The sequence below is a fragment of the Aedes albopictus genome, chromosome 1 (genome assembly GCF_035046485.1).
Source record: "Aedes albopictus strain Foshan chromosome 1, AalbF5, whole genome shotgun sequence".
NCBI classification, from domain to species: domain Eukaryota; kingdom Metazoa; phylum Arthropoda; class Insecta; order Diptera; family Culicidae; genus Aedes; species Aedes albopictus.
Window position 1 is genome coordinate 187590857 of NC_085136.1, and position 24078 is coordinate 187614934.

General features: G+C 40.2%; 1 protein-coding gene across 3 annotated transcripts in view; it reads right to left on the reverse strand.

The window, feature by feature from the left end:
• LOC109419360 (protein unc-80 homolog) overlaps positions 1 to 24078 on the reverse strand; it is a 68318-nt gene that overhangs the window by 12143 nt on the left and 32097 nt on the right. For all 3 annotated transcript variants that reach the window (XM_062846007.1, XM_029852145.2, XM_029852144.2), the window contains 11 exons: positions 20780 to 20977; positions 6080 to 6425; positions 5924 to 6020; positions 5404 to 5860; positions 4940 to 5343; positions 4741 to 4885; positions 4509 to 4674; positions 4267 to 4454; positions 3933 to 4073; positions 3746 to 3866; positions 3491 to 3686 (listed from right to left, as the gene is read on the reverse strand). In XM_062846007.1, the coding sequence (XP_062701991.1) occupies positions 3491 to 3686; positions 3746 to 3866; positions 3933 to 4073; positions 4267 to 4454; positions 4509 to 4674; positions 4741 to 4885; positions 4940 to 5343; positions 5404 to 5860; positions 5924 to 6020; positions 6080 to 6425; positions 20780 to 20977 (2459 nt within the window). The remainder of the gene's footprint in view (positions 1 to 3490; positions 3687 to 3745; positions 3867 to 3932; positions 4074 to 4266; positions 4455 to 4508; positions 4675 to 4740; positions 4886 to 4939; positions 5344 to 5403; positions 5861 to 5923; positions 6021 to 6079; positions 6426 to 20779; positions 20978 to 24078) is intronic.

Genomic DNA, 24078 nt, shown 5'->3' on the forward strand with positions numbered 1-24078 from the left:
TTTATAGCAAATTCCCTAAAAAGGTCATTGTAATGCCTCGGATGATTACTGACAAGATTTGTGATAAATTATTTCTAGTACTCAGATCTAGTTAGTCATGGTTTCCCGATTTCAGCGTCCCTTCACGTGCACATTCCCAAGGATGAATTCCTGGAGGAATCTTTGAAGGAGCCGCTTGAGCAATTCGTGAGCTGCTGGAACAACTTCTTAAAGAATACATGGAACAACTTTTGAAGAAATCCCAGCCGAAATTTCTGAAGTAGTTCTAGTAATATTAAACAAGTATCTAAAGATATCTCCGAAAGTATCACTGAAGAAATTTCAAAAAGATTTTTAAAAAATCTGAAGAAAATTCTGAATAAACTCCTTAAAGCATTTCTGAAAAAAAGGATTATTTTTAAAATTCATAGATGGATTTTCTGAAGAAGTTCCGGAAGGAATACCTGGAAACTACTGCTAGAATACCTAACAAAACCTCTCGAGATATTAAAAAAAAACCTGGAGGAACCCCCAAAAAAAATTTTAAACAAAGTTTCAATGAAGTCTTTGAGAAACTCATAGAGGAATTCTTAGAGGTGCACTTGGAGGAAATCCTGGAGATATTTCTAATAAAATATATAGAGGAATAACCGGCGGAATTTCTGAGGAAATCTCTGTGTCAATTTCTGCAGGAATCTCTGTATAAATGTCTTCCAGCCTTTCCATAGCAATCCTCTATAGCAGTCGGCAAAATCTGAAGAAAAATTTCTGAAGTAGTCCTTGGAAGATTTCCTAAGAATTTCTAACTTAAAAAATCCTTGGAGCAATTTCTGGAGGAAAAATGTCTTGAAGCAATATCTAAAGGCATGTGAATAAATTTTGGGATTTTCCTTTATAATATCTTATAGAATTCCAAAAGCAATCATTGGAGACAGTTTTTTTGAAAACTTCTGAGATAATTTTAAAGAAGTTTTAATTTTCTGATTCTGATACATTGAGAAACAGAAACTCAAAACTTCTTCAAAATTTGAACCATATTTAAAAAAAAGTTCATGGAATACTTTTGAACTTCGTGGAAGGTTTTCTAGATGAATGCTTCGAAAAAATTCTGAAGGAATCTCTTTCAAAGAAATTCGTAGATGAATTTCTAGAACAATCTATGCAAGATTTTTCGAACCCATGCAACATTTATGGAATCCATCCGTGTAAGACTTTCTTAAGGAGTTCTTAGAGAAGTTTCTATATGACATTGTAAAGTATAGAGGAATCCCTAGAAGATTTTGTGAAAAATTTTGACTGAATTTCTTTGGGATTTCCTGGATGAATTTTTGAAGTAAATCTATGAGCAGTTTCCAAAGATTTTTTCAGGAACTCGTTAAAGATTTTTTAAACGAGTCCTAGGATGGATTTCAACAAGGGTCTATGAAAGAATTCTCGAAAAATCTGTAGAAGTTTATTAAAATCAATGTAGAAAATTATAAAAAAAAACTCTGAAGGAAAATCTGGAGATATTTTTGAAGAAATTATTAGTCTAATTTATAATTAAATCCACGGAAGATTTTCTGAAGGAACCCCCAGGGTAATTTCTACAGGAATCCCTGCAGAAAGTTCCCTAATGGATCTCATACTTTTTAAAGAGTCCCTGAAGAATATTCTAGAGAAATCCCAGGAAGTTCTTCTGACAGAAATTCAGATTCAAAAAAAAACCCTGGAGCAACTTCTAAAGCCAACCCTGGAGAGAGTTTTGAAATAAATCCTCGGGGAACCGTTTGAGAGAATGCTTTAAGGAATTCCCGAAGGATTTTTCAGACAAATATCTAAAAAAGTCTCGAAAAAATTTACCTCTCTGAAAGATTTTCTGAAGAAATCCCTGGAGGAGTATCAATAAAAATTCATACACAACCCTTTCTGAAACATCCGGAGTCACTGGAGAGGAATTTCTGTAGAAATTGGAAATTGTTGTGAGAATTTTTGATGAAATCCTTGGAAGAGTTTAGAAAGTAACCCCAGTTTAAATTTTTGAAACATTTTCTGAAAAATAGATTATGAAGGCATAGCTGAAAGTTTTATTAAAGGAATCTCTGGAGTAATTTGAATAAATGTCGAAAGATATTTCTAATGGAATCTCTGAATGCATTTTTGTAAGAATCATCAGAGGCATTTCTACTCAAATTTAAAAATATTTTTTTTTGGAAAAAAATGGGGAGGAATTTCAGAAGAAAATCATTGAAATGCTTGGAATGAATTCTTTGTGAAATTCATAGAACAGAAAGAATTTCTAAACAAATCTCTGAAGAAAATTTCCAAATGGAAGATTTTTTGAAAGAATCCGAAAAGGATTTTTTGGCCGAACACTCGCACAAATTTCACAAACAAAAACAGAAAGATATTTTACAAGAGTTTCTGAAGAAAATTTTGGTAGATTTCTCCAAGAGATTCTCCAAAAGATTCTCCAAATAAATGCCTAGGGAAATTTATGAATAAATAACTAGAAGAATTTCTGAAATAATTCTTGGGCCAATTTCTCAAAAAATCTCTGAAATAACTTGTGTAAACTGTAACATGATGAATTAATGTGGCAAGTATCATTCGCAGACCGTCGTAATAGAGTTGAAAATTCTGAGTTCACTTAACTTTATTTAACACCTCAGAATTGCAACAAAAGTCGACCGAGACCGAGACGATAGCGTCACAAGCCTACACTACTCATACAGAAAGATCGTTCGGCAAATACAGCACAACCAGTAACCACGCTCTATCAAGTGATTGTCACGAATCTCTAAATTTCCGACGGAATCTCTTGAGGAATTTCAGATGGCAACCCTGGAGGAATTTATGAAGCAATTCGTAAACAAATTCCAGGGTAAATAAATCCTCAGAGATATTTTCAAAAAAGCCCTAAATGAATTTCCGATTTATTTTTTTTTAATTTTTTGGGACATTTATGCAAATAGCGTTATTGTGTATGTCCATTGCACAAAATATTGGCTTTTCAATCAACCATAAATAGTTTTAGACAAAATAATTCGAGCATAAAAAATAGCGAAATAGTGGTTAATTCGTTATTAAGCGAGAATTACTAATATAGGTCAAAAACTCCGAGCCTTTTATCGAAAACTCAATTTTCATGCAGTTTTTATATGTTTTGGTACATTTTGGTATAAAATTTAAATAAAAATAAAACAAAAAAAATTTGCTTCGATTTTATGTAAAATTCGATTTTATAGACATTTCAAAAATTGAAATGTCCACTAAATCGAGGTATACCTGTATTGATTCAAAATAGAATCTCTTGCCAAGAAAAATTACGAATTATAGTATCCTAGCAGAATCCTGATAGGATCCCGCTTGGATCCTGGTAGGATCCCATTTGGATCTTGGTAGGATCCCGCTAGAATACTGGTAGGGTCCCGCTAGGATCCTTTTGGGATCCCGCTAGGATTCTGGTAGAATCCCACCAGTACCATGGTAGGCTGCCTCTAGTAGTCAGAAATTAAAGTTTGGTACTAACCTTTCGTACGGCTTTCACTAATCGTGTGGCTGCCCGCATATGCCTCCGATAGCAGTAGGGATGACAGTAGTTCTGGTGGTCACAGTAGTAGTTGAATGAGTTCAAAAATGCAATTACCGGTCGCAGCCACGGCAAGTTCTTTGCAGTTTCATCGGAATCATTAGAATCACATGGCGACTCTGGTGGTTGGTCGTCACTACAATGTATGCACACATTTTATTTTCGTCATATAAAACAGAAATCACCCAAGGTTACCTCAAAATACCTGGTGATTCTTCACCACCGCTAATTTGACCTGGTTCAGAATTGTCGCTGCGATCCGACAAAGAGGATACCTTTCTTCGGGATTGTATCGAGTCGGTTCGCTTCACAGGATCTACGGATGAAGAAGAAGCTCGCTATTGTTAAACCGTCGTGAACTGCGACTTATAACAATCATTACAATCGTCATTATCCTTCAGATCCTTGGGTGCACGCCGCAACTTCAATGATCTTCGTTTAAAGGAACCACCGGCAGGTGTTGTGGATGTTCCACGTCGCAATAAGAAGTTTCTCGTAGTGGTAATGGAACGCTTTTGGGCTTCTTGGAAAAGGGAGGGAAACATATAATATACAATGTTACATGGTTTTTATACAGGAGATTTGAGGTGATCCATTCATGCGATCGATGTTTTCTACTGTACAAAAAAGATTGGTTCGGGTAGTTTTACACATTATTGCCAAGAAAACATTTAGAACAAACAATGTACTTCCGTTTTCCTTAAAAAAGAACTTACGTTGTACGATTTCTTCGCCCTGTATTGTAAGAGTGGTGTTGCTACTGCCCTCCGATTCGTTATCTGGCTCCTGCAGAACGAATGATATCTTCCGCTCTGTTTGACCAGCGATGGACTGTAGACTTTGGGCAGACGTTTGAGAGTGGCCCATTGAACTTAGAGCCATCGACCATCGACGGTTGGTTTCACTGTGAAACAACATTGTTAGTTTAGTTTGAGACAAGGATTCACGGTGGACTTACCGACAAACCTTATCCCATGGAACTTGTTTCTCTTTAGTGGACAATCTAGATGTTTTAGGCAAAGTTTGATAGGTCTCTCGGAGGAACCCAGTGATTTCCAGCAATAAAATGCATGCTACCAGCTTTAATGCCGGTGGACAGTCGTTGCCACGAGGATTTACACTCACTGAAATGTATAAAATTTATTTATAATAATCCTTATTAGACGTTAAATCATATGATTAGTCGTTACATTCGTCTAGGAAATCTTCCTCTTCGTCTTGTTGCAAGAGTTGTTTTTGTTTTTCCGGGTCTCCAAGGCTAGCATTGACCTGGTCATGGTTCTTCTTTTCATTGTTCAACATATCATCCAAGCGGAAACCCAATGCTTCTCCCCACTGTGGAACACAATAACTATAATATTTACGTTACAGAGCTATTGGTTTACATACCTGATGAAACATTTTTCCTGCTGCTCTTTGTAGAATGTGAATTCGCCTGGCACCAGCTGCCAATGACGATCTGTTGCCCAATGCGGGTCCCGACGGTCTGAATGAAGGAATATTTTGCTTCATCCAGCTTGGCCATTGACCTCGATTGCAAAGGTGTACGAAATGGGCACATTCCATTAGTAATGCGGCACGTGCTACAATAGGCGCCTGAGGCAGTTCTAGCAAAGCGGCAATCAATGGTGGATCAGGAATTGATCCTGGAGCACAGGTTTCCAGCAAAAACGAAAATCTAGCCATTCCTTCACGTACAGGATCTATCGGTATCAGACGCCTTTCTTTCAACACCACGACTTCGGATTCTCGCGGTCCTTCACCCATATCCAGTGACGGTCGATGACTAAAATCTAAAATATTGACACACTAGTAATTAGAAGGCAAACGACTGAAGATTCTTTGTATCTTACAGCTTCCTGAAGTGTCTTCGGTGCCTCCCATTTTCTTCTTTCCTTTACCTATCCCAAATCGCCCAAGCCTACGTTCTACACGCTTCCGAGCACGCTGAATAGACTTCCCTATTCCATCAGTGGCTCGAGTTCTTGCTTGGAATGTTAGGGATCCTTTTCTCATAAATGAAGTCTGAATTTCAGTACTACCTCCCATAGGACCGGATTCCAGGTCTATGGACTCACGATCTTTTGACCCACGGAACCAGCGCACTATGCCGCTAATTCTGCCAACTGAATTCCGTTCCGAGCTTGAAGTGGAATCTGAAAGAAGAGCTCTTTCACTGTGCCTCGGGGTCAGCGTGGGCCTAGTCGGTAGCCCTTTACGTCTGTAGTTGCTAAGAGGGCTCTGACTTGCTCGGCAATGTTCCTCCAAGCCCTCTGTCTCCAACAAACTCTGCAATAATAGTGGTACAAACTGCGTATTTATGGGAGTTAAAGTTTTAACATCCAACACCGAAACACCAATCACTTTACTTACTGCACACGTTGAAGATGTGCTTTTCTTCTTGAACACCAGTTTTCGTTGATTTTTTTCATCCTGCTGAAACGTTTGTGCGTCGTTGGCCGGAATATGTCTAGAAGTAAACCATGCTGTTTGTGATATTTCATCGTAAACTAATAAAACCAATCCTACCTAATAACTCTTGTGGTTTGCATGTTTGCCAATTGTTTGTTAGGTCTGGGTGTGACTGCCAGTATGCCACTCAAAGCGACACGCCTAAACGGTCCTCCATGAGCGCCTTTCACATATGTTACCAGCTGGCGGACATCACAATACAGAGCAATATTTTCCTGACCTTTCAAATCCTTCAAAGCGTCAACGAAACGACTAACCAGTGTCTTGAACACGGCAGCAATGACCTGGCTTTCTGCTCCTCCGCTTAGGCCACTTCCAAAGTTTGTGGCATATCCACCTTGTCCGCCTGATATACCGCCAAAGTCAGGAGTCAGCGTTTTTATGGCAGATGGTCTCTTATGGTCTGAATGTGATAGATGAAACACATTTACGTGCAAGCAACTACTTCAACAAGCAAGGAACAATATAGTGAGGTGTTATCGATAATCAGAGATACCACATTGATAAACGCTATAAGCATTTGAAAGATTTTTTATGCTTTGTTTGTTTTTGAAATGCCAATTTTTGATGGACCACTATGCCAGTGGAATAAATGAATGGATTTCTAACGTACAAATCTCATGAAAACGTACACCAGCGCACTGGATCTTCTTATTTTAAGCTTATAACAAGTGAGCAGGAACCATGGCAGGAACGAAATAAAAACTACACTATCGTTAGTTGTTTAAATCTTGAGATTTGTGCATTCGAGATTCTGGTGCATTGTTGAACTGGGATTCAAAGATGTTTGACCTAAAAGTTGCCATAATGAAGCCATGTATCGACGTTTCACGTGCACAAATATGTAGATTCAAACGCTGGCCTCCGCTACAAATTTGATCGACTAATCGGCTTATTAGTTACCAGATATCGCTTTTTTCCTATATCATTATGGGACTTTTAGAGGCAGGCTTTCAACTAGTTTTCTGTATTTGCCTCACAACACTAACGATTGCGGTCAAAAATTCAGGTAAAGAATCAAAGTTTATTCAATTTATCATTCAAGTTTATGCAAAGAGATTAAAGTCTCGAATTTGAAATATTATTTCGAGCACTCAGGTGCTTCTATTTAGTGGACCCTCGACTTTCTGTACTGCGATTTTATGATCATTTAGTCTCTATTTCAACGTTGCCCATGTGGGACACCTACCGCCCCAGTGTGAAGAATTAGCAATAAGTTAAAATTCACAAATACAAAGAAATTAAAAAAAAAAAAAAAAAAAAAAAAACCTACCGCCCCAGTTATACCCACAAAGGACGATTCAGAACGAAATGCTGCCAGCCTGCAGCCACACTCCGTTCTTCGCCTGTCCCATCATTTGCCATCTCGGATTTGTTGATCGGAGCCAGATACCAAAGGACCCCCGGCATCCACCGTCTCAGATCTTCCGTCCTACACCGTGTCCAATAAGTTCTCATACAAAATCTAATTGAATTCATTTCACATCTGTAATAAGGATTATCAATGTAAATATATTTATTGAAAGGCAAACTAACACTGGTCAAATGCAGCATATGTTTTGGAATTAACTGTCCTTTATCCTTCTCTGTTGATCGCTTATGTGTCGTAAGTCCATTTCAGCTGGCACGCACGACATTTTTTGTTACTTCGTCACATTTTAACGAGTAATGATTTAAAGTTGAAACAAATTAGGTTCCTCTCCTCACAATTGCTAGTAATAACTATGGCCAAAAGAGAAAAAATAAGAGACTCTGTATTGGCGGAATACGAAGTCATTTTATTTAGTACAAAATAAAACGTGAACCAAACAAAACTGTCCATTTACCTGTTTTAATGAGATTTGTTGTGTTAAAAAAGCATGGCTGTATCATATCTTATTGATTCACTATATTCTCACTTCTTTTACGTACTTGTATCCCTATTGTGGTAAATTTTGTCCAAAATTTATGTTTTATGATGTTTATCTTTAATATGACGGACATTTTCAAGAAAATCAGCTCAAGTGAAGCTTACTAGCAAATTTCTTACCATGTCATAACTAAAATTGTATTGTTTCAGCTTTAGTATATCCATTTCGTACAATACTTGGGATATAAATTCAAAATTTAACCTTATGGACTCTATTTAGCTACCGTAGAATGAACAACTTTTCGGACATTTTTCTCGCGTGCCGGAGCAAACGGATTTCAGAAAACGGAAGTGTACTGTTGGGCTTATAAAAACAAATAGAAAATAATGTTATTCTAAACCATATGCTTTATTTAATCAGTATTATGTGGCCCTTCAATACATGCATTTATTTTGAAAATATGAAACACAGATGTAAAATAAAATTATATTTTCTAACTTTGTATTTTGTATGAGAACTTATTGGACACGGTGTACATAGAATCGGGCACCACAGCATGTCGCGAGAAACTTGTTATCATCAGTCTTTCACGTGTTACCAGCCAAGTACACAGGCTCCTCGGCCTACCCTCAGATCGCAAAAAAAACTGTGCACCAAAATCAGCATCCCCCCGGGAAAGACTTCCACATGTCATTGCGAAGACAACTGTCGGCCACCATAATCACCGTAAGTTTAATAAACGCACCCCTTTTGTAATCAACTTCTCCAGGTTCATCGTGCCCCGAACGCCAAACACCCTGAGACCTGGGTTTTGGAGACCCATCTCAGCTATCGGACGGAGCTTAGAACAGCCGTCTGGGTCTTAAGCCGGTCGTCGTCCAGAACCAAGTTGCAGGGTCAATATATCTCTCACTCACTCATGTATCATGAGCATACCTCTGGGAGTTTATAGGACGAACGCAGAGGAGCTTCATCCTGGCTGGCTTTTCGCTTTAACCTTAATCTTGGTTCATCTTTGATTCATATCTACTTCTTCGATTTCCTTGTTGAATCTTCGTCTCGCTACGAGCTCCTTGATCTATTTCTGCTGCGATGTCCTGCCTGATAAAAATCCAGCGCTAGCTTGCAATTTAGCCGGCGCCCTTTCGCAGTGTCCCTATCAATCAGTTTCTTTATAGTCCTTTATCTGTCGATAGTGATCGCCATCGTTTCAAAACAAATCGACATCGATCGACATCGAAAATCTCTCACTGGTTGACCGAGGTGTCGCTTACCCACCTCCACGTACGTTCTCGAATTACCGTTGCTATTGGTTTCTGATGGCATCGACGATGGAGCTACGAGATCCAAACCGCGAAAATCAGTTGATGGAAAACTGCAGCTTTTGTGTGATATATGCTGACTCTCACCACGCTTCGCTGGCATATTACAGTTTAGATGTAACGTGATACATCGCAAACACCCAATAGAATTTGCATCTTAAGTATATGTATATATATTAAGTACATGTAAAAATGAGAGTGTACGTTGATCAAAACTATGCAGGCAAGCACAAGAAAATAAGGTGTCATTAAGATAATTGTCATTGTCCGTCGCTCTCTCCAAAAGTGGGAGTAAACTTCCGTTCACGTGAAGAAGAGAAGTCGCACATTGCTACAACTCAGTGAAAGGCTCAATTTGCCACACAGCATCATTTCCCGGCATCACATACCAGGCACAAGCAGCCTGGCAGTTTCAATCAAGAACAACCCTGATCATCAACCGCGCTACATCCACCGATCTACAAGAAGTTGGAAAGGAAGCGTACCGAGAAATACCTATAAGATTGCGGAACGATCGCTCTCCCAGTGTACCACGGTCGGCCATACCGATTCGTTGTGAGGAGTATCACATGTCAGATTATGGCGTGGACAGCGGCAGACGATCACACCGGGTCCTCATCATAGCAGAGCGAATTCGGGCACAGTAACGGTAAAGGTGATGATAGCGAGGGAGCGGACAACGGAATCACGACGCAAGTAATTGTGATGGGCAGACAAAGAACCGATATTATTCGTCCATGACACCAGGCTTGAGCAGAAAAGGTCTTTTTTTCCTTCGTTGCTCTCATCATTATTTACCAGTATCGGTCTTGTGCAATAGCCGGAATGTGCCCTCGGTGAGGTGGCCACGAAACATCAATTGTAAACACGCATCGCTTGTAGTCACACGCACTGTGAGTAGAAACGAGGATTGATGGTGACTACATGAGGAGACGAGGCGTGAGTGTTCATGGCGGCAGCAGACGGACGATGGCAGAAGCGCAGCTAGCTACCATGTATAGCTCATGCCAGCAAGAGTTTTATGAGAGTGCATATGTATTACGGGAGTGCGAGTGCTTAGGAGAGTCAGGGCCTAGCTAGTACAGATGATTAAGGTGAAACATCAAGAAAACCCATTGCAGTTTTTCATACAAACTTTAGAGGCACAAATCTGACGAACGAAGCATCAAACCAAGCCGCACATGTTTATCCTGGCTTTGCTCACTTGCTAAAAGAGGCAGCTTTTGCAAATCGAACGCATTTGTTTTCGAATTTTTATGATTGGTGCTCTTGAAAACGTGAGTAGGGGTCCAAGTCGGCCATTGTGGCAGCCATATTTGTATTCTCTGAAGTTTCTCCTTAAATACAAACTAGTGTGTACAAACTAGTGTACAAACATGAAATTTAGCGTTTCATTTAGTGTGTATAATATCGCTGTTGATGTCTGTCAGCAAAGTGTGATGACTCATAAAAGTTTCAGAGCTTCCATATACGTATAAGTAAAGTGTGACATAGGGGTGAGAAAAGTTGAAAATGGCCAATTTTGGTTAACGTTGGAAGTCGAAATAAAGTTGTTGTTCAAAAGTGCTCAAACTATCGTTTCAGCTGACCAGTTGGGTAGGTAGGTACAGTTGCGTCCTATAAGGACTAGTATCCTCGAGCTCGAATTCAGTGAATTTAAATTCGTCAGATGTCGTAAAGAAGGTTGATGCTGCCGGTTGTGGCGACTTTTAATTTTTCGTCACCCGGGTAACCCACACATGCTTGTCCCTTCTTCAGCAGCATTTTGCTTCCTTTTCTAAAGTCAAATGTTGTCTGATCTGGCTCTTGACCGCTCTATCATGGCCTTCACTTCTAATCTTCCACTAGAAAGTGCCAGTGATCCACTCTTCATGCTTGGTGCGTATAGCTCACCTATTTCGTTCTCGGCGGTTTCTTCAAATACATTTATGATGGCTTTCCACGGCTCTTCTACGCTGCCACCTTCCGGAACATCTGCTGGTCGAGTTCCAACTTAAGTTCGTCAACGAACGATCTCTTCACAGCTGGATCTTCTAGTCGACGTGTGCTGATTCATCAACGCGAAGCCGGATTTCACCAATTAGAAGGTTATGGTCAGACGCGATTTCAGTGCTGCGTTTATTCAAGAAGGCTCCGTCTTCATGTTTGGCTGTTGCAGATATTGTTGAATTGGGTTTCAGTAAGTCTATCACGAGAGGCAAACACTGCCGTAATTCTGCAATGTGACGTAAGCGACATTAATAGTTTTGGCCCATTTTTTGGTTTATGCATTAAACTCTTGGTCTTCCTCTAAGTTTCCTTCCAGATGGTAGATTTACGACTAAATCTTGCATTCTAATACAGAAGGCATACCACAATGTTATTTTTACACCAATACTAAAAAATGTCAAAATTTTGAATGGCGATTACATCACTTTGCAGAATTTCGGCAGCACATACCTTTATGCACTGATTGATGGTAAAAAAGAAAACCATCAATCACCAGGTTACACATGTCCCAGAGGCGTATCTAGATGGACAAACAATTTTACGCCTAATCTTTCAGTTTTAGCTGTATGCCGTTATTGGGATAGTTTCTTCAATTTCTTTTTAATAATGTAAAATTTGGATTGTACAAATGGTTTTCAAATTTAAAAATTAACACTATTTAGTTTTTCCCTGGATAGCAACGGAATGTTCTAACAAGTTAAAAACACTTAATTCAACACTTTAACAACTTTGCCGAAGTAACAGTATTTCTATCTCCTCCTGGTATCAGATACACTATATTAAACGTTGGTCAAACGTATTCTTGGGACTTAACCCATATGCCTGAGAGGACGTAGAGGTCTCCACATACCTTTCTTAATCTTCCTTCCCCACCCCTCCTCTGCTGTCGCAAGGACGTGGCCAGGACAGCTTTCGACCGTTTGAGGATAGCGGCTATCTTGTCAATAATTAGCCCCATATCTCTGTGCTTTGGTAAACGGACGGGAAAGAGGCAATAGGACAGATCGGTGAAGTACTAGATTTGTAGTAATGAGCTGAAATTTAGTATGGTGAGAAGGTCAATTCTCCGTTTCTGCAATGAAATGGTGCATAAAGCGTGGGTATTATGATTCCTTGCCTAATTTAATGCTGTTTGAGCAAAACTATGGGCAACAGTGTTGTTGTTTCCTCCATTTCTTGCAACATAAACAACATAGTTATCCAAAGTTTTGCTCAAACAGCATCAAATTAGGCAAGGAATCATAATACCCTCGCTTTTTGCACCATTTCATTGCAGAAACGAAGAATCGACCTTCTCACCATACTAAAATTCAGCTCATTACTACAAATCTAGTACTACACCGAACGTGCCCCATTCTCCTAACAGCGAACTGTGCCACCTACGAACTTGTGCGACTTGCATTAGTATCAAGCTAATGCCAAAACTTTTTGTCCAACTAGATATGGTTATGAGACCATTGTTGCCACAAAACTTTGCAAACAGTCCTACGTTTTCGAGCATTTCTTAAAAACTAGGCATGGTGCATCATGACAAGCTCTAGTCCATGTTGGAGATCCTAATGTCGCCAGTAAGAACATTACCCATGACGACATTTAGTTTAGTTTGATATCCGGGGCATTACGATTCTCAAAAAAGGCTTTTATTTTCATATTTTCACGAATGCAGAGTTTCGGGACCATTGACCTATAGTAGTAACATTTTACGAAGAGCTTGGTAAAACATACAAGGTAATTTATATAGGGTGACTTAGGGCCGATTTCTTCACCCTGGCTTAGGCGTTAAGCCAGGTTTAACTATATGGGTAAGCCTGGCTTACAAGTTAAGCCGAGGTGAAGAAGTCGACCCTTAGGGCCGATTTCTTCACCTCGGCTTAACCGGTAAGCCAGGCTTACCCATACAGTTAAACCTGGCTTAATGCATAAGCCAGAGTGAAGAAATCGCCCCTTAGGGCATTATCGGCAGGTTTGTTCTCGTCGTCATGGGGGGTTTTTGACAGCCAAATTTCATGAAACTTGACCGTATAATTAAGCTTGATTGAGAAGGATTCGAGGCCAAACCTGAGTTCAATTGAATCCAAAAACCCCTCATAACGAAAAGAACAAAACTGACGAAAATAGGTAATTTCCCCAAATTAATGATATGAGAATTGTGCAGTTAGATTTTTCAAGCTATGGATAAATGTATTTTTGAAACGTTTGTGGCGTTTGAATAAAGAGTTCAAACCAAATATGATAGCAATTCTTGTACTTAGATCATACTATTAACGATATAGTAAATTGATTTGTATTTGAAAGGCAGCATAATGGTCCAACTAATTTTGGTATCCAATTTTCATAATATCGAGCCAGATCTTAAACGTAGTCAAAGGTTGTTGCTGCTACCGGAAAAGACAGTTTGGTTCACATATACATATACAACCCAATATACTTTCTAGCTACATAAACGAACACGAATGGATGCGATAACTGAAATTAAGGACTGGAATAGATTCCCAGTTGTGCATTTGGACGAGTCGGACGTGTGCTCCGTATCTCACCACGCGATAGACCTCGTATAAGTGGAGTTTTTTCCCCCGCAAGTGCGGAAGGTTTTTTATATCGTACGTTTTCCTGCTTGTGCGAAGTGTAGTGTCGCAAGGTGGTATCCAGCGCAACCCGGGAAGCGAGGTGCTTGCATCATCGTACATCAAAGAAGAAGCATCGCATCCAAGAAAGTCATCTTTATTGCCATCATCAGCCCCTCCGTCATCGAAGAGGACGGCGGCGACGGGTGCGAAGGCAGACGCGACGGACAGCTTTACCATCGACCTGCCTGTGATAAATATCTACCTGCTTCGGTCAGATAAGTATCACTCTTTCGATACACTCTTTTGTCCGCCCAATTTGTTTTGATCGCTTTTGTCTATTGTATCCCCAGTCCACATTCGACCACGTGTTTTTTTTGACATCCATAACAGTGGTTCCCAAACTACTGTATACGGGTAAGGGTGTACAAACTGTAAATAACGGACCATTTTTTTTTTGTTTTTTTTTTATTAGCTATTTTTTCTTTTTTTTTCAATACCGTTTTTTTGCATCCTACAGGGTGCGCTAAAATAAACATAAGAATTGAATTCGTATATTATTAGTACAAGTTTTTTTTTTTTTTTTGCTTTATTTTTTTTTTCTATATATTATTAACATTGTTTGGTTTACAAACCAAACAGTTGTCGTCCTAAGGAAGAAAGTGCACTGTAAATACTTTAGGGTTTTTCTCTTCCTCTTTTGCACTTTTGAGTTATTTTCCATAAATTTGTTTCCACATGGACGATTCGATTGGAGGCGAAACGCCTCCTAATGATATCATTGCTCGTACGCGGTTTTATCAGCCATCTTCGCCTGGACCTTGGGTTGTCTATTTCCGGCGCAAATGCAAACCATTGAATATGCTTTCGATTTCTCGAGAGCTGACGCGTAAGTATCCTGGGACCGTTATTCACCAAGTGAAAGCATCCAAGCTGCGTGTTACCGCACCTAGCTACAAAGCAGCAAATGAAATTGCTCAACACGAAGCGTTTACTGTTGAATACGCCGTCTATGTGCCAGCACGAGAAGTGGAGGTGGAGGGGAAGATCCTCGACGAAATGCTGACATGTGAGGACATCAAGACCGGCTTTGGTCGATTCAAAAATAGGTCAATTCCTGATGTGGCTATCCTAGACTGTAAACGCTTATCTAAGGTTTCCATGGAAGGAAATAAAAAGGTGTACTCGCCTTCAGCGTTTTTTCGAGTGACTTTTCCAGGTTCCGTCCTCCCGGAATTTGTTGTAATTGATGGTGGTTTTTACCCAGTGCATCTTTTTAGGCCGAAGGTTTTTAATTGTACCAAATGCAAGCAGTTTGGTCACAGTGATAGCTTTTGCGACAACAAGCCCCGTTGTGGCAAATGCAACCAAGCTCATTTGGAGGACTCTTGCACACAGGAAGCGGAAAAATGTAGCTACTGTGGCGGAGATCCACACGACTTGCAAGTTTGCCCGGCTTACAAAAGACGCATTCGAAATGAGAGTCGCTCTATTATAAGGCGCTCCAAGCAGACCTATGCGGAGATGGTGAAATCTTTTAAAACACCAGATTCCGTGTCTGAATCAGCTGTCCCAGTTGAAAATCCCTATCAGGAGTTGTCTTCCGATGATCAGGACGATGGCGAAACTGATGAGGGTGGATCTCTTTCGGAGGTACACGCACCTGGAAAAAGGAAGTCATCATCTTCCCCGGGATTGCGCCGAAAGGTCTTTTTGAAGTCTTCCCTCAAAAGTTTGCCTAATGTCAAAGGGGACGGGGTAAACTTAAAAACTCCGAAGAATCAGGTTCCTCTAGCTTCAGATCCATGTTGTAGCAAGAACCTGTCACCCCCGTCTCCGCCTGTTAAATACACTTCAAAGAGAAATAATCGACAAGGTAGCAAGAAAAAAGCTACCAAAGTTCCTCGCAATTCAAGCAAGCCTCCTAGACCCAAGCGAGGACTGTTTACTTTTAGGGTTCTCGTGGATCGCTTATATGATGCCCTCAGCCTTCCAGAAACATTTAGAGGCATTATTGATATGTTTATACCTACAGTAGAAGAATATCTTCGGAATCTGACACAATCATGGCCCCTCCTTGCTGCGATCATATCTTTCGATGGATAATTCATCAAGTGAGGTACAAGATATGATCACTGTGCTACAGTGGAACTGTCATAGTCTAAAACCTAAATTAGACCAGTTTAAGTTTTTGATTCACAACTCTGATTGTGATATATTTGCCCTTTGTGAAACATGGCTTTCTTCTGAAGATGAACTCAACTTCCACGATTTTAACATTATACGCCAGGATAGAGATGACCATTATGGGGGAGTTCTTTTGGGGATCAAAAAGACTTACTCATTTTATAGAATTCCAATCGCGACTCATCCTGGCGTAGAAATCGTCGCTTGCCAAATAAACGTAAAGGGTAAAGAACTTTGCGTAGCTTCCGTTTACATTCCTCCAAGAATTTCAATTAACCGCCGTCATCTTTGGAATGCGGTTTCTGCACTATCACATCCAGTTTTAATTCTGGGTGATATGAACGCGCATGGTACAGGGTGGGGCGAACCATATGACGATAATAGAGCGGCCGTTTTCTATGATTTGTGCGACGATTTCAATTTGAACATTTTAAATACAGGTGAAGTGACACGTATTGCATCTGACGGCAAAGAAAGTCGTCTCGACCTATCACTGGGGTCAAGTTCACTATCATTCGATTGCTTGTGGAAGGTAATCGAGGATCCTCATGGTAGTGATCACTTACCCATTATAACCACCATAAAGCATAATAGTGAAAGGTCAGACCATCCAATTCAGGTTCCTTTTGACCTCACAAGGAATATCGATTGGCAAAAGTATGCAGAAGCGGTATCTTTTGGCATCGAATCATTCAATCCCCTCCCACCTTTGGATGAGTATCGATTCCTGTCTGAACTGATATATAAGAGTGCATTAGAATCACAAAAACGACGTGTTCCAAGTGCAACCTTCAAAAGAAGACCAGCCACACTAGGCTGGGATGATGATTGCACCCAGTTGTATCTTAAAAAATCTGATGCTTTCAAAACTTTTCGTAGGCACGGTACCTCAGATCTTTATCAAGAGTACGCAAAGCTCGAAAGACAGCTGAGAAACCTGCTGAAAGCGAAGAAGCGTAGTTATTGGCGACACTTTATTGAGGGTCTCTCAAGAGAAACTTCAATGACAACGCTTTGGAGAGTGGCTCGCAACATGCGAAACCGCTCTTCTTCTAATGAGAGTGACGAATACTCCAACCGTTGGATATTCAGCTTCGCGAAAAAGGTCTGCCCAGACTCAGTCCCAGCACAACCGATTTCTTGGGAAACATCCCCAAGAGACGGTTCTCTGGACAGACCCTTCACTATGCTGGAACTTTCTATGGCTCTTCTTTCATCAAACAATTCCGCTCCGGGAAGCGATATGATCAAGTTCAATCTTCTAAAGAATCTCCCAGATATCGCGAAAAGACGATTACTGGACCTGTTCAACTCATTCATGGAGAACAACATCGTTCCGCATGAATGGAGACAGGTCAAAGTAATAGCTATTCAAAAGCCTGGTAAACCAGCGTCTGATCATAATTCATACCGTCCAATTGCTATGTTATCATGTTTAAGGAAATTGTTGGAAAAAATGATCCTATCACGACTCGACCATTGGGTCGAATCGAATAACTTGCTTTCAAATACACAGTTCGGGTTTCGCAAGGGCAAAGGAACAAACGATTGTCTAGCGTTGCTTTCAACAGATATTCAACTGGCCTTTGCGGAAAAGGAGCAACTGGCTTCAGTTTTCTTGGATATTAAGGGCGCCTTTGATTCAGTTTCCATAGGAATATTGTCAGAAAAACTGCACAATAGTGGACTTCCAGGAATTTTAAATAATTTCTTGTATAATTTGTTGTCAGAAAAACATATGAGTTTCAATCTCGGACAACTGACAACTTCCAGAATTAGTTACATGGGCCTACCCCAAGGCTCATGTTTAAGTCCCTTGCTTTATAATTTTTACGTGAAAGACATTGATAGTTGCTTGGAAGGACAATGCACGCTAAGACAACTTGCAGATGATGCTGTGGTTTCTCTAAAAGGCCCACATGCAGAAATGTTGCAAAGACCATTGCAAAATTCTCTAAATAATCTGTCAATCTGGGCAAGAGATTTAGGGATCGAGTTTGCTCCGCAAAAAACTCAATTGGTTGTGTTTTCTAGAAAGCGGAACCCAGCCCAACTGAAACTCAATCTTTTGGGAATAGAAATCGATCAATCTTTGACTTCGAAATACCTTGGGGTCTGGTTTGATTCAAAAGGCACTTGGGGTACCCAAATCAAGTATTTGGTGCAAAAATGTCAACAAAGGATCAATTTTCTACGCACAATTACCGGAACATGGTGGGGTGCTCACCCGGAAGACCTCATAAAACTTTACAAAACGACTATTCTCTCTGTTATTGAGTATGGCTCTTTCTGCTTCCACTCAGCAGCAAACTGCCACCTAATGAAGCTGGAACGAATTCAATATCGTTGTTTGCGTATTGCCCTCGGTTGCATGCACTCAACGCATAATGCGAGCCTAGAGGTCCTGGCAGGGGTGAAACCTCTCCAGAACCGATTCTGGGAGCTCTCGTTAAGGTTACTTATCAAGTGTGGAGTGAGCAACACACTTGTTATTGAAAACTTCGAAGAAATGCTCAATCTGAACACTCAGTCAAAATTCATGAGAATCTATCTTTTCTACATGTCATCTGATATAAGCCTCCCAGGTTATAATCCTCCTCGTGTACACTTCACTAATGACAGTTCCTCTGTTAAATACGATCTGTCCATGAAACAAGCTATTCATGGAATACCAGATCAACTTCGATGTATATCTATTCCTCGCATTTTTAACGAAAAGTACCAAAATGTCAATTCCTGTAAGAGATTCTTCACTGATGGGTCTCGCATAAATGGATCCACTGGTTTCGGTGTCTTCAATGAAAATTTCACTGCCTTCCGCAAACTTCAGGAACCTTGTTCGGTTTATGTTGCTGAGCTGGCAGCAATCAACTTCGCTTTGGGGATGATTTCCAACATGCCCGTAGACCATTTCTTCATCTTCTCGGATAGCCTTAGTTCGATTGAGGCACTCCGGTCGATGAAACCTGTAAAACATTCATCTTACTTTCTTACAAAAATAAGGGAGCAGATGGGTGCACTGGTCGAAAGATCATACAAGATTACCTTTGTATGGGTCCCCTCACATTGCTCAATTTATGGCAATGAGAAGGCGGACTCTCTCGCAAAGGTGGGCGCACAGGAAGGTGAGATCTATGATAGAAGAATTTCACATGATGAATTTTTCCATTTTGTTCGCCAGAGTTCTCTTCAAAGTTGGCAAAATGATTGGCGAGATGGCCAGCTGGGACGGTGGTTACATTCCATTATTCCTAATGTTTCTTTGCGAGTGTGGTGGTATGGTTTGGATGTAAGTCGCAATTTTATTCGCGTGATGTCAAGACTTATGTCCAACCATTACTCGCTAGACGCGCATTTACACAGGATTAACCTCGCGTTGAGCAATGTTTGTACTAAGTGCGGTTCCGGTTATGATGACATCGACCACGTAGTTTGGCAATGCCCGGATAATGACGCCTCCAGAGCGCTACTATTGGATACCCTTGAGGCCCGAGGTAGACAACCCTTTGTTCTTGTGAGAGATGTGTTGGGGACCCGCGATGTCACATACATGGGATGTATTTTCGACTTTCTTCGCTCTGCTGGTATAAAAGTTTAATTCGCTTGTGTTTTCTTCTCCAGTTTTTTTTTCTCTGTTTTGTCCTCTTTGTGTTACCAAGCTGCTCCTGGCCATCCGGAAGACCAAGTCCCAGAACAAGTTGGTACCAACACCACAAGGCACCGAATACGCTAGCAAGATGCGATTCACCACCGGATGAGCAGCAGTGAAACCTTTGACCCAATCCTTACCCTGTCCATCCCTCAAAATGTGACCTTCTAACCTCGAGCTGCCACGAGTACCCTGGCTTCCACCCATTACTAACAGATATCATTAAAAAGTTATTACTCTGTATAATGTATACTATTAAGTACAAAGAAAGATCCTCGGCTCCGTAAAGCGTTATACGCGATTGAGCCCCAAATAAATGAACTAGATAAAAAAAAAAAAAAGGACTGGAATAAATAATGCTCATAATGATTGTTGGTGCTATAGTAGCTTCTTTTGGTTGCTCAATCTGGCATACAGTAATTCGATATTGCGCAGACAGGGCCGCTTGGCTCATAACTTACGAATAATACAAATCCAGTTAATTATAATACGATTAAAGGAACAACCCATAAAGCAGAGCGTGAAGTTAGCGCCAAATTACAAAAGGTATGGTAAAACATATCTTAGATTCTACTATGCGATTATGGATGTATCCTTGTGGGCATTCAAGGAAAGTTTGCCGATTGGATCTGAACTACGGAAAGCTAAAGTTGTTATTTGATTCACATCAATCAAAGGTAAAAGCTTTCTCAGTGTCACCGTGCATAATAAATTTTCCCATAATGGAATGGTTTTGCGTTTATGGGACAAATTAGCACGCGTGCGAATGAAGTGAGAAAATGGAGAAATGATAATTATACCTACTAAAACGAGCCCTTTCGACCGCTGTGGTCGAACTCAAAGAAAAATAATCAACAACCTAATACAAATACGAACAAAGTAGTTAAAAGGTGATTGTTGCTTTCCATACCCTAGAATAGAACGAGAGTACGTTGACCTCTACAAGCGAATCATGCTGTCGCATACAACGAAATAAAACTGAATTCAGCCTCGATAAATCAACTATTTGGTGTGGACGAAGCCGGATCGCAATAACTTCCGAAAAATAACAGTAGCTTTCGTGTAATATCACAACTCTTTTGAAAATGAAATGGTTGCAAGACTCGGGTGAGTAACCAAAATGATTCCTGGACGTTTAGTGTGGATATTCAACGGTTGTTTTGTTAGATACGAGCTCGTGGGATTGTGATACTTACTTAGTGGTGAAAGTAGCGAACTTGGATCCACGCAAAAGCCAACAAATGCGTGGAAGAATTCGATGAGTTCATGCAGCTGAGTCGTCCTTATCATGCTTCGGAGATAGGCTTTCGATAGCTTCGAGGCTTGCCGTAAAAGCCTAGAAAGAATGGAATGGCAAGCGGTACGTAGCACTTCGGCAGGTGGTACGCGGTTTCCTGTGGGTAGGGTTAGAATATGTTTTTTAGTCATGCGATTCTCGACGGTACGTTTGGAGCTGATTGATGATGCCCAGGCTTGATTAGATCATTTTGATACCATTTGGATTTTTCATTGTATTTTTATTTGCATTTCCAACAGCAGGTTCTTCTTGTACAACGTTATGAGAACGGTATAATAAACTCCTCATTGAATTAAAACTCAAACTTAAGAAGCATAAACTCAATTAACACATAATATTACTCCTAAAATTTGGGTCAAGAAAAATGTGTTTCATCTGCGAAAACAGAATCGGTTTTATTTATTCTTATAAGTATTGGCCAGGTCAGCGGGGAGTACCACTGCAACTCCCCGACTTAAATTGCCTAACTCAAATGCAACAGTAGCGGATTAATTTGATCAACTTTTAAAGTTTCGACTCAAGCTATCGCTGCTGTGCAGTGTGCACCTCGCAGTACCGGTTTCGTTACTTTTGACATGTGCTGTCGCAATGATCTCGCTCTTTCACTGATCGGGTTTGATCACCGTGGAATTTTACTAATTTATGTGGGTTGGCTCTTTTCGGTGACATAAGATGTCACCGAAAAGAGCCAACCCACATAAATTAGATCTCGCTCTTTGGCAATGGAGACGCACGGCTCAGTACTTCAACACCCAACTGATTTGAATCATGCTAATGGAGTAGCATGGTTACTTGCCGTAAGACATATTGTGCTTTCTCCTTCCTTTGATTGTAGAGGAATAAGGTATCCGAGTATATCGGCATCAGAGGCACGTTCTCCTCCATGTGAGATATGTGTACTCCACAGGATCCGTTTGCGGTTAGGTTTTTATCAGACCTACACACTTAATTCAGATTGCCGGGATATCAGCATTTTTCCATTCTTTTGCCGAGATTTGCACAGCCGAGTAATCAGCAAACAACAATTTTGCAGAGATCTCAGCAATTTTGACAGTTCATTGCTGAGCTTCGGCATTCGTTTTGCTGAGAGTCAGCTAACAAATGTCATTTTTTGCTGGGATATCAGCTGATAGTTTTACTGAGCAGACGGCTGTGCGCGTTTTTGCCGAGCCCGCAAATCTGTTTTGAGTGTGTAACCATTCATTCCGATACGTAATGCGCAAAGAGAAGGATAGTAGTAAACTGCGCGCGCGAACGGTTGCATTTTCCAGCCGGCTGTCACGTTTTGTTCGTTTCCGCGTTTATTATAATTATAATTCTTATCATTATCACAGAGAACATACATCCAAGTCCAGTTCCAAAACTGCGTAAGGAATTTAACGGCCATTTGAAATCGGCAACACAAGTGGCAATAGCGTGGCGCTGCAATCGGTTAATTTCCCATACTAATTTAATTCACCACTTGAAATGTTTCACTCACCACTGACTGTGGCAATATGGTGTTTGGTGGCGTTAGTGTTGTTATCGTGTATTGGTTTGCAACCTTACCCAAGTAAAGATTCAAATCCTTACACAACTTTCCAAATGAAATTTGTTCTAGCCTGGATGTCTGTTCTCTGTGTCATTATATATTATGGTTATTGTTAGGAGCGCCACAATAACAACTCTTGTAGTGATACCCTTAATAGCCTCTGTGCCAGTGTGCGTCGTATCTGCGCCTACGGAGATTAACAGAGATCGAACAATAACAGCATGTAGTTGAACACAAATCGATTACCGATAAAATATTTTCTAATACACCAGATAAGCAGCCACAAAGTGTTGCAAATATATAAAAATAAGATAGTTACTACATAGTGAACTTAAGATTAGGTAGAATTTTTATATTTCGATGTGAAAATAAAGCTAATCCTGCCATATATCCACTATCTAGATCGCTAATGCAGAACTTGAGCAGGGCATTGTAAACATAGGCTAGACCGTCGTTTATGGCCTACGATTAATAAGAGAAACCAAATATAATATCAAATTAGATATAACCTAGTGAACTATTGAACACAGGTCGAAATTTAGGGGTGAACATGGCAGCAAGCAATTAAATAGTTGCACGAACGGTTGTGGCAAGATCACTAGAAGTATGCAATCACTTATAGTATGAATTTCATTGAATTAATTATGTTGTATTATTTAAGGAACTTTATAATTGTATTCACATCGCAATAAATTATTGAATTGGGATTTTGCCTTCTTTACACCGCCCCCGCAACAGTTATAATTATTGATTCGACCGGTTCAAGAGGAAAATATGTGGCGATGCTACCGTGCTACGCCATCCGACACAGAAGAAAATGGTCACTTCAAGAAGTGATTCTGCCGGGTGAATAATGAGAAGAGCTAACAACTTCTTTCCTCCATTTATGCGGCAGTGGTGTGGAGTGTTTTTTTTCTTAGAAATTTTGCTGGTGGTGCTGCGGTTTGATGTCAAGCTTATATTTTTTTCCGAATACATAAAAGTGGGCCTGCTCCGTGTATTTTGTGGTGTAGACTTGCGCAATATGTGCTAGGTTCCACCAATTCTTGTAGACTAAATAACTATGCCGTAATGAAAGCGCAAGTGAAAAGGGACTTTTTGGTTGATGATTTTTGATTGATGAGAAAGTTAAAAAAGAAGTTTAACAAAGACGAAAATTCCTAAAGTGTGATGCTGGTGCTGATTCTACCTGAAACAGCTTGAAACAATCTTGCAATATTGACGAGGGTAAAGCAACCGACTATCTGTAGGATCTTAGACTTGATCATAGTAGCCTCGATATATGTTATTGACATATGCCTCATTATAATAAACCATTATTGTCCTAACCACCGACGTTAAGGGTGTGAACCATTTCGCTTGTTCGTTTAACTTTTAGTTAAAATTTGACACTTCGATAGTTATTTTGAAAATGACCCTACTCGCGAGCAGGGTTAGTCTTGACAGTTCGATAGTTATTTTTTGTTCGCAATGATTTGGCTGCGTACTGTATTTTGTTCCAAATAACTACTCCTCTGTCAAATTTCAAATGGGCTACCGTCGTGGTTATTTTTTAACTTTTCGATGGCAAATAACTATCGAAGTGTCAAATTTTAACTAAAAGTTGGAAGAACAAGCGAAATGGTTCACACCCTAAGAGTCTGTTTTAAGGGTCTGTGTCAATTGGC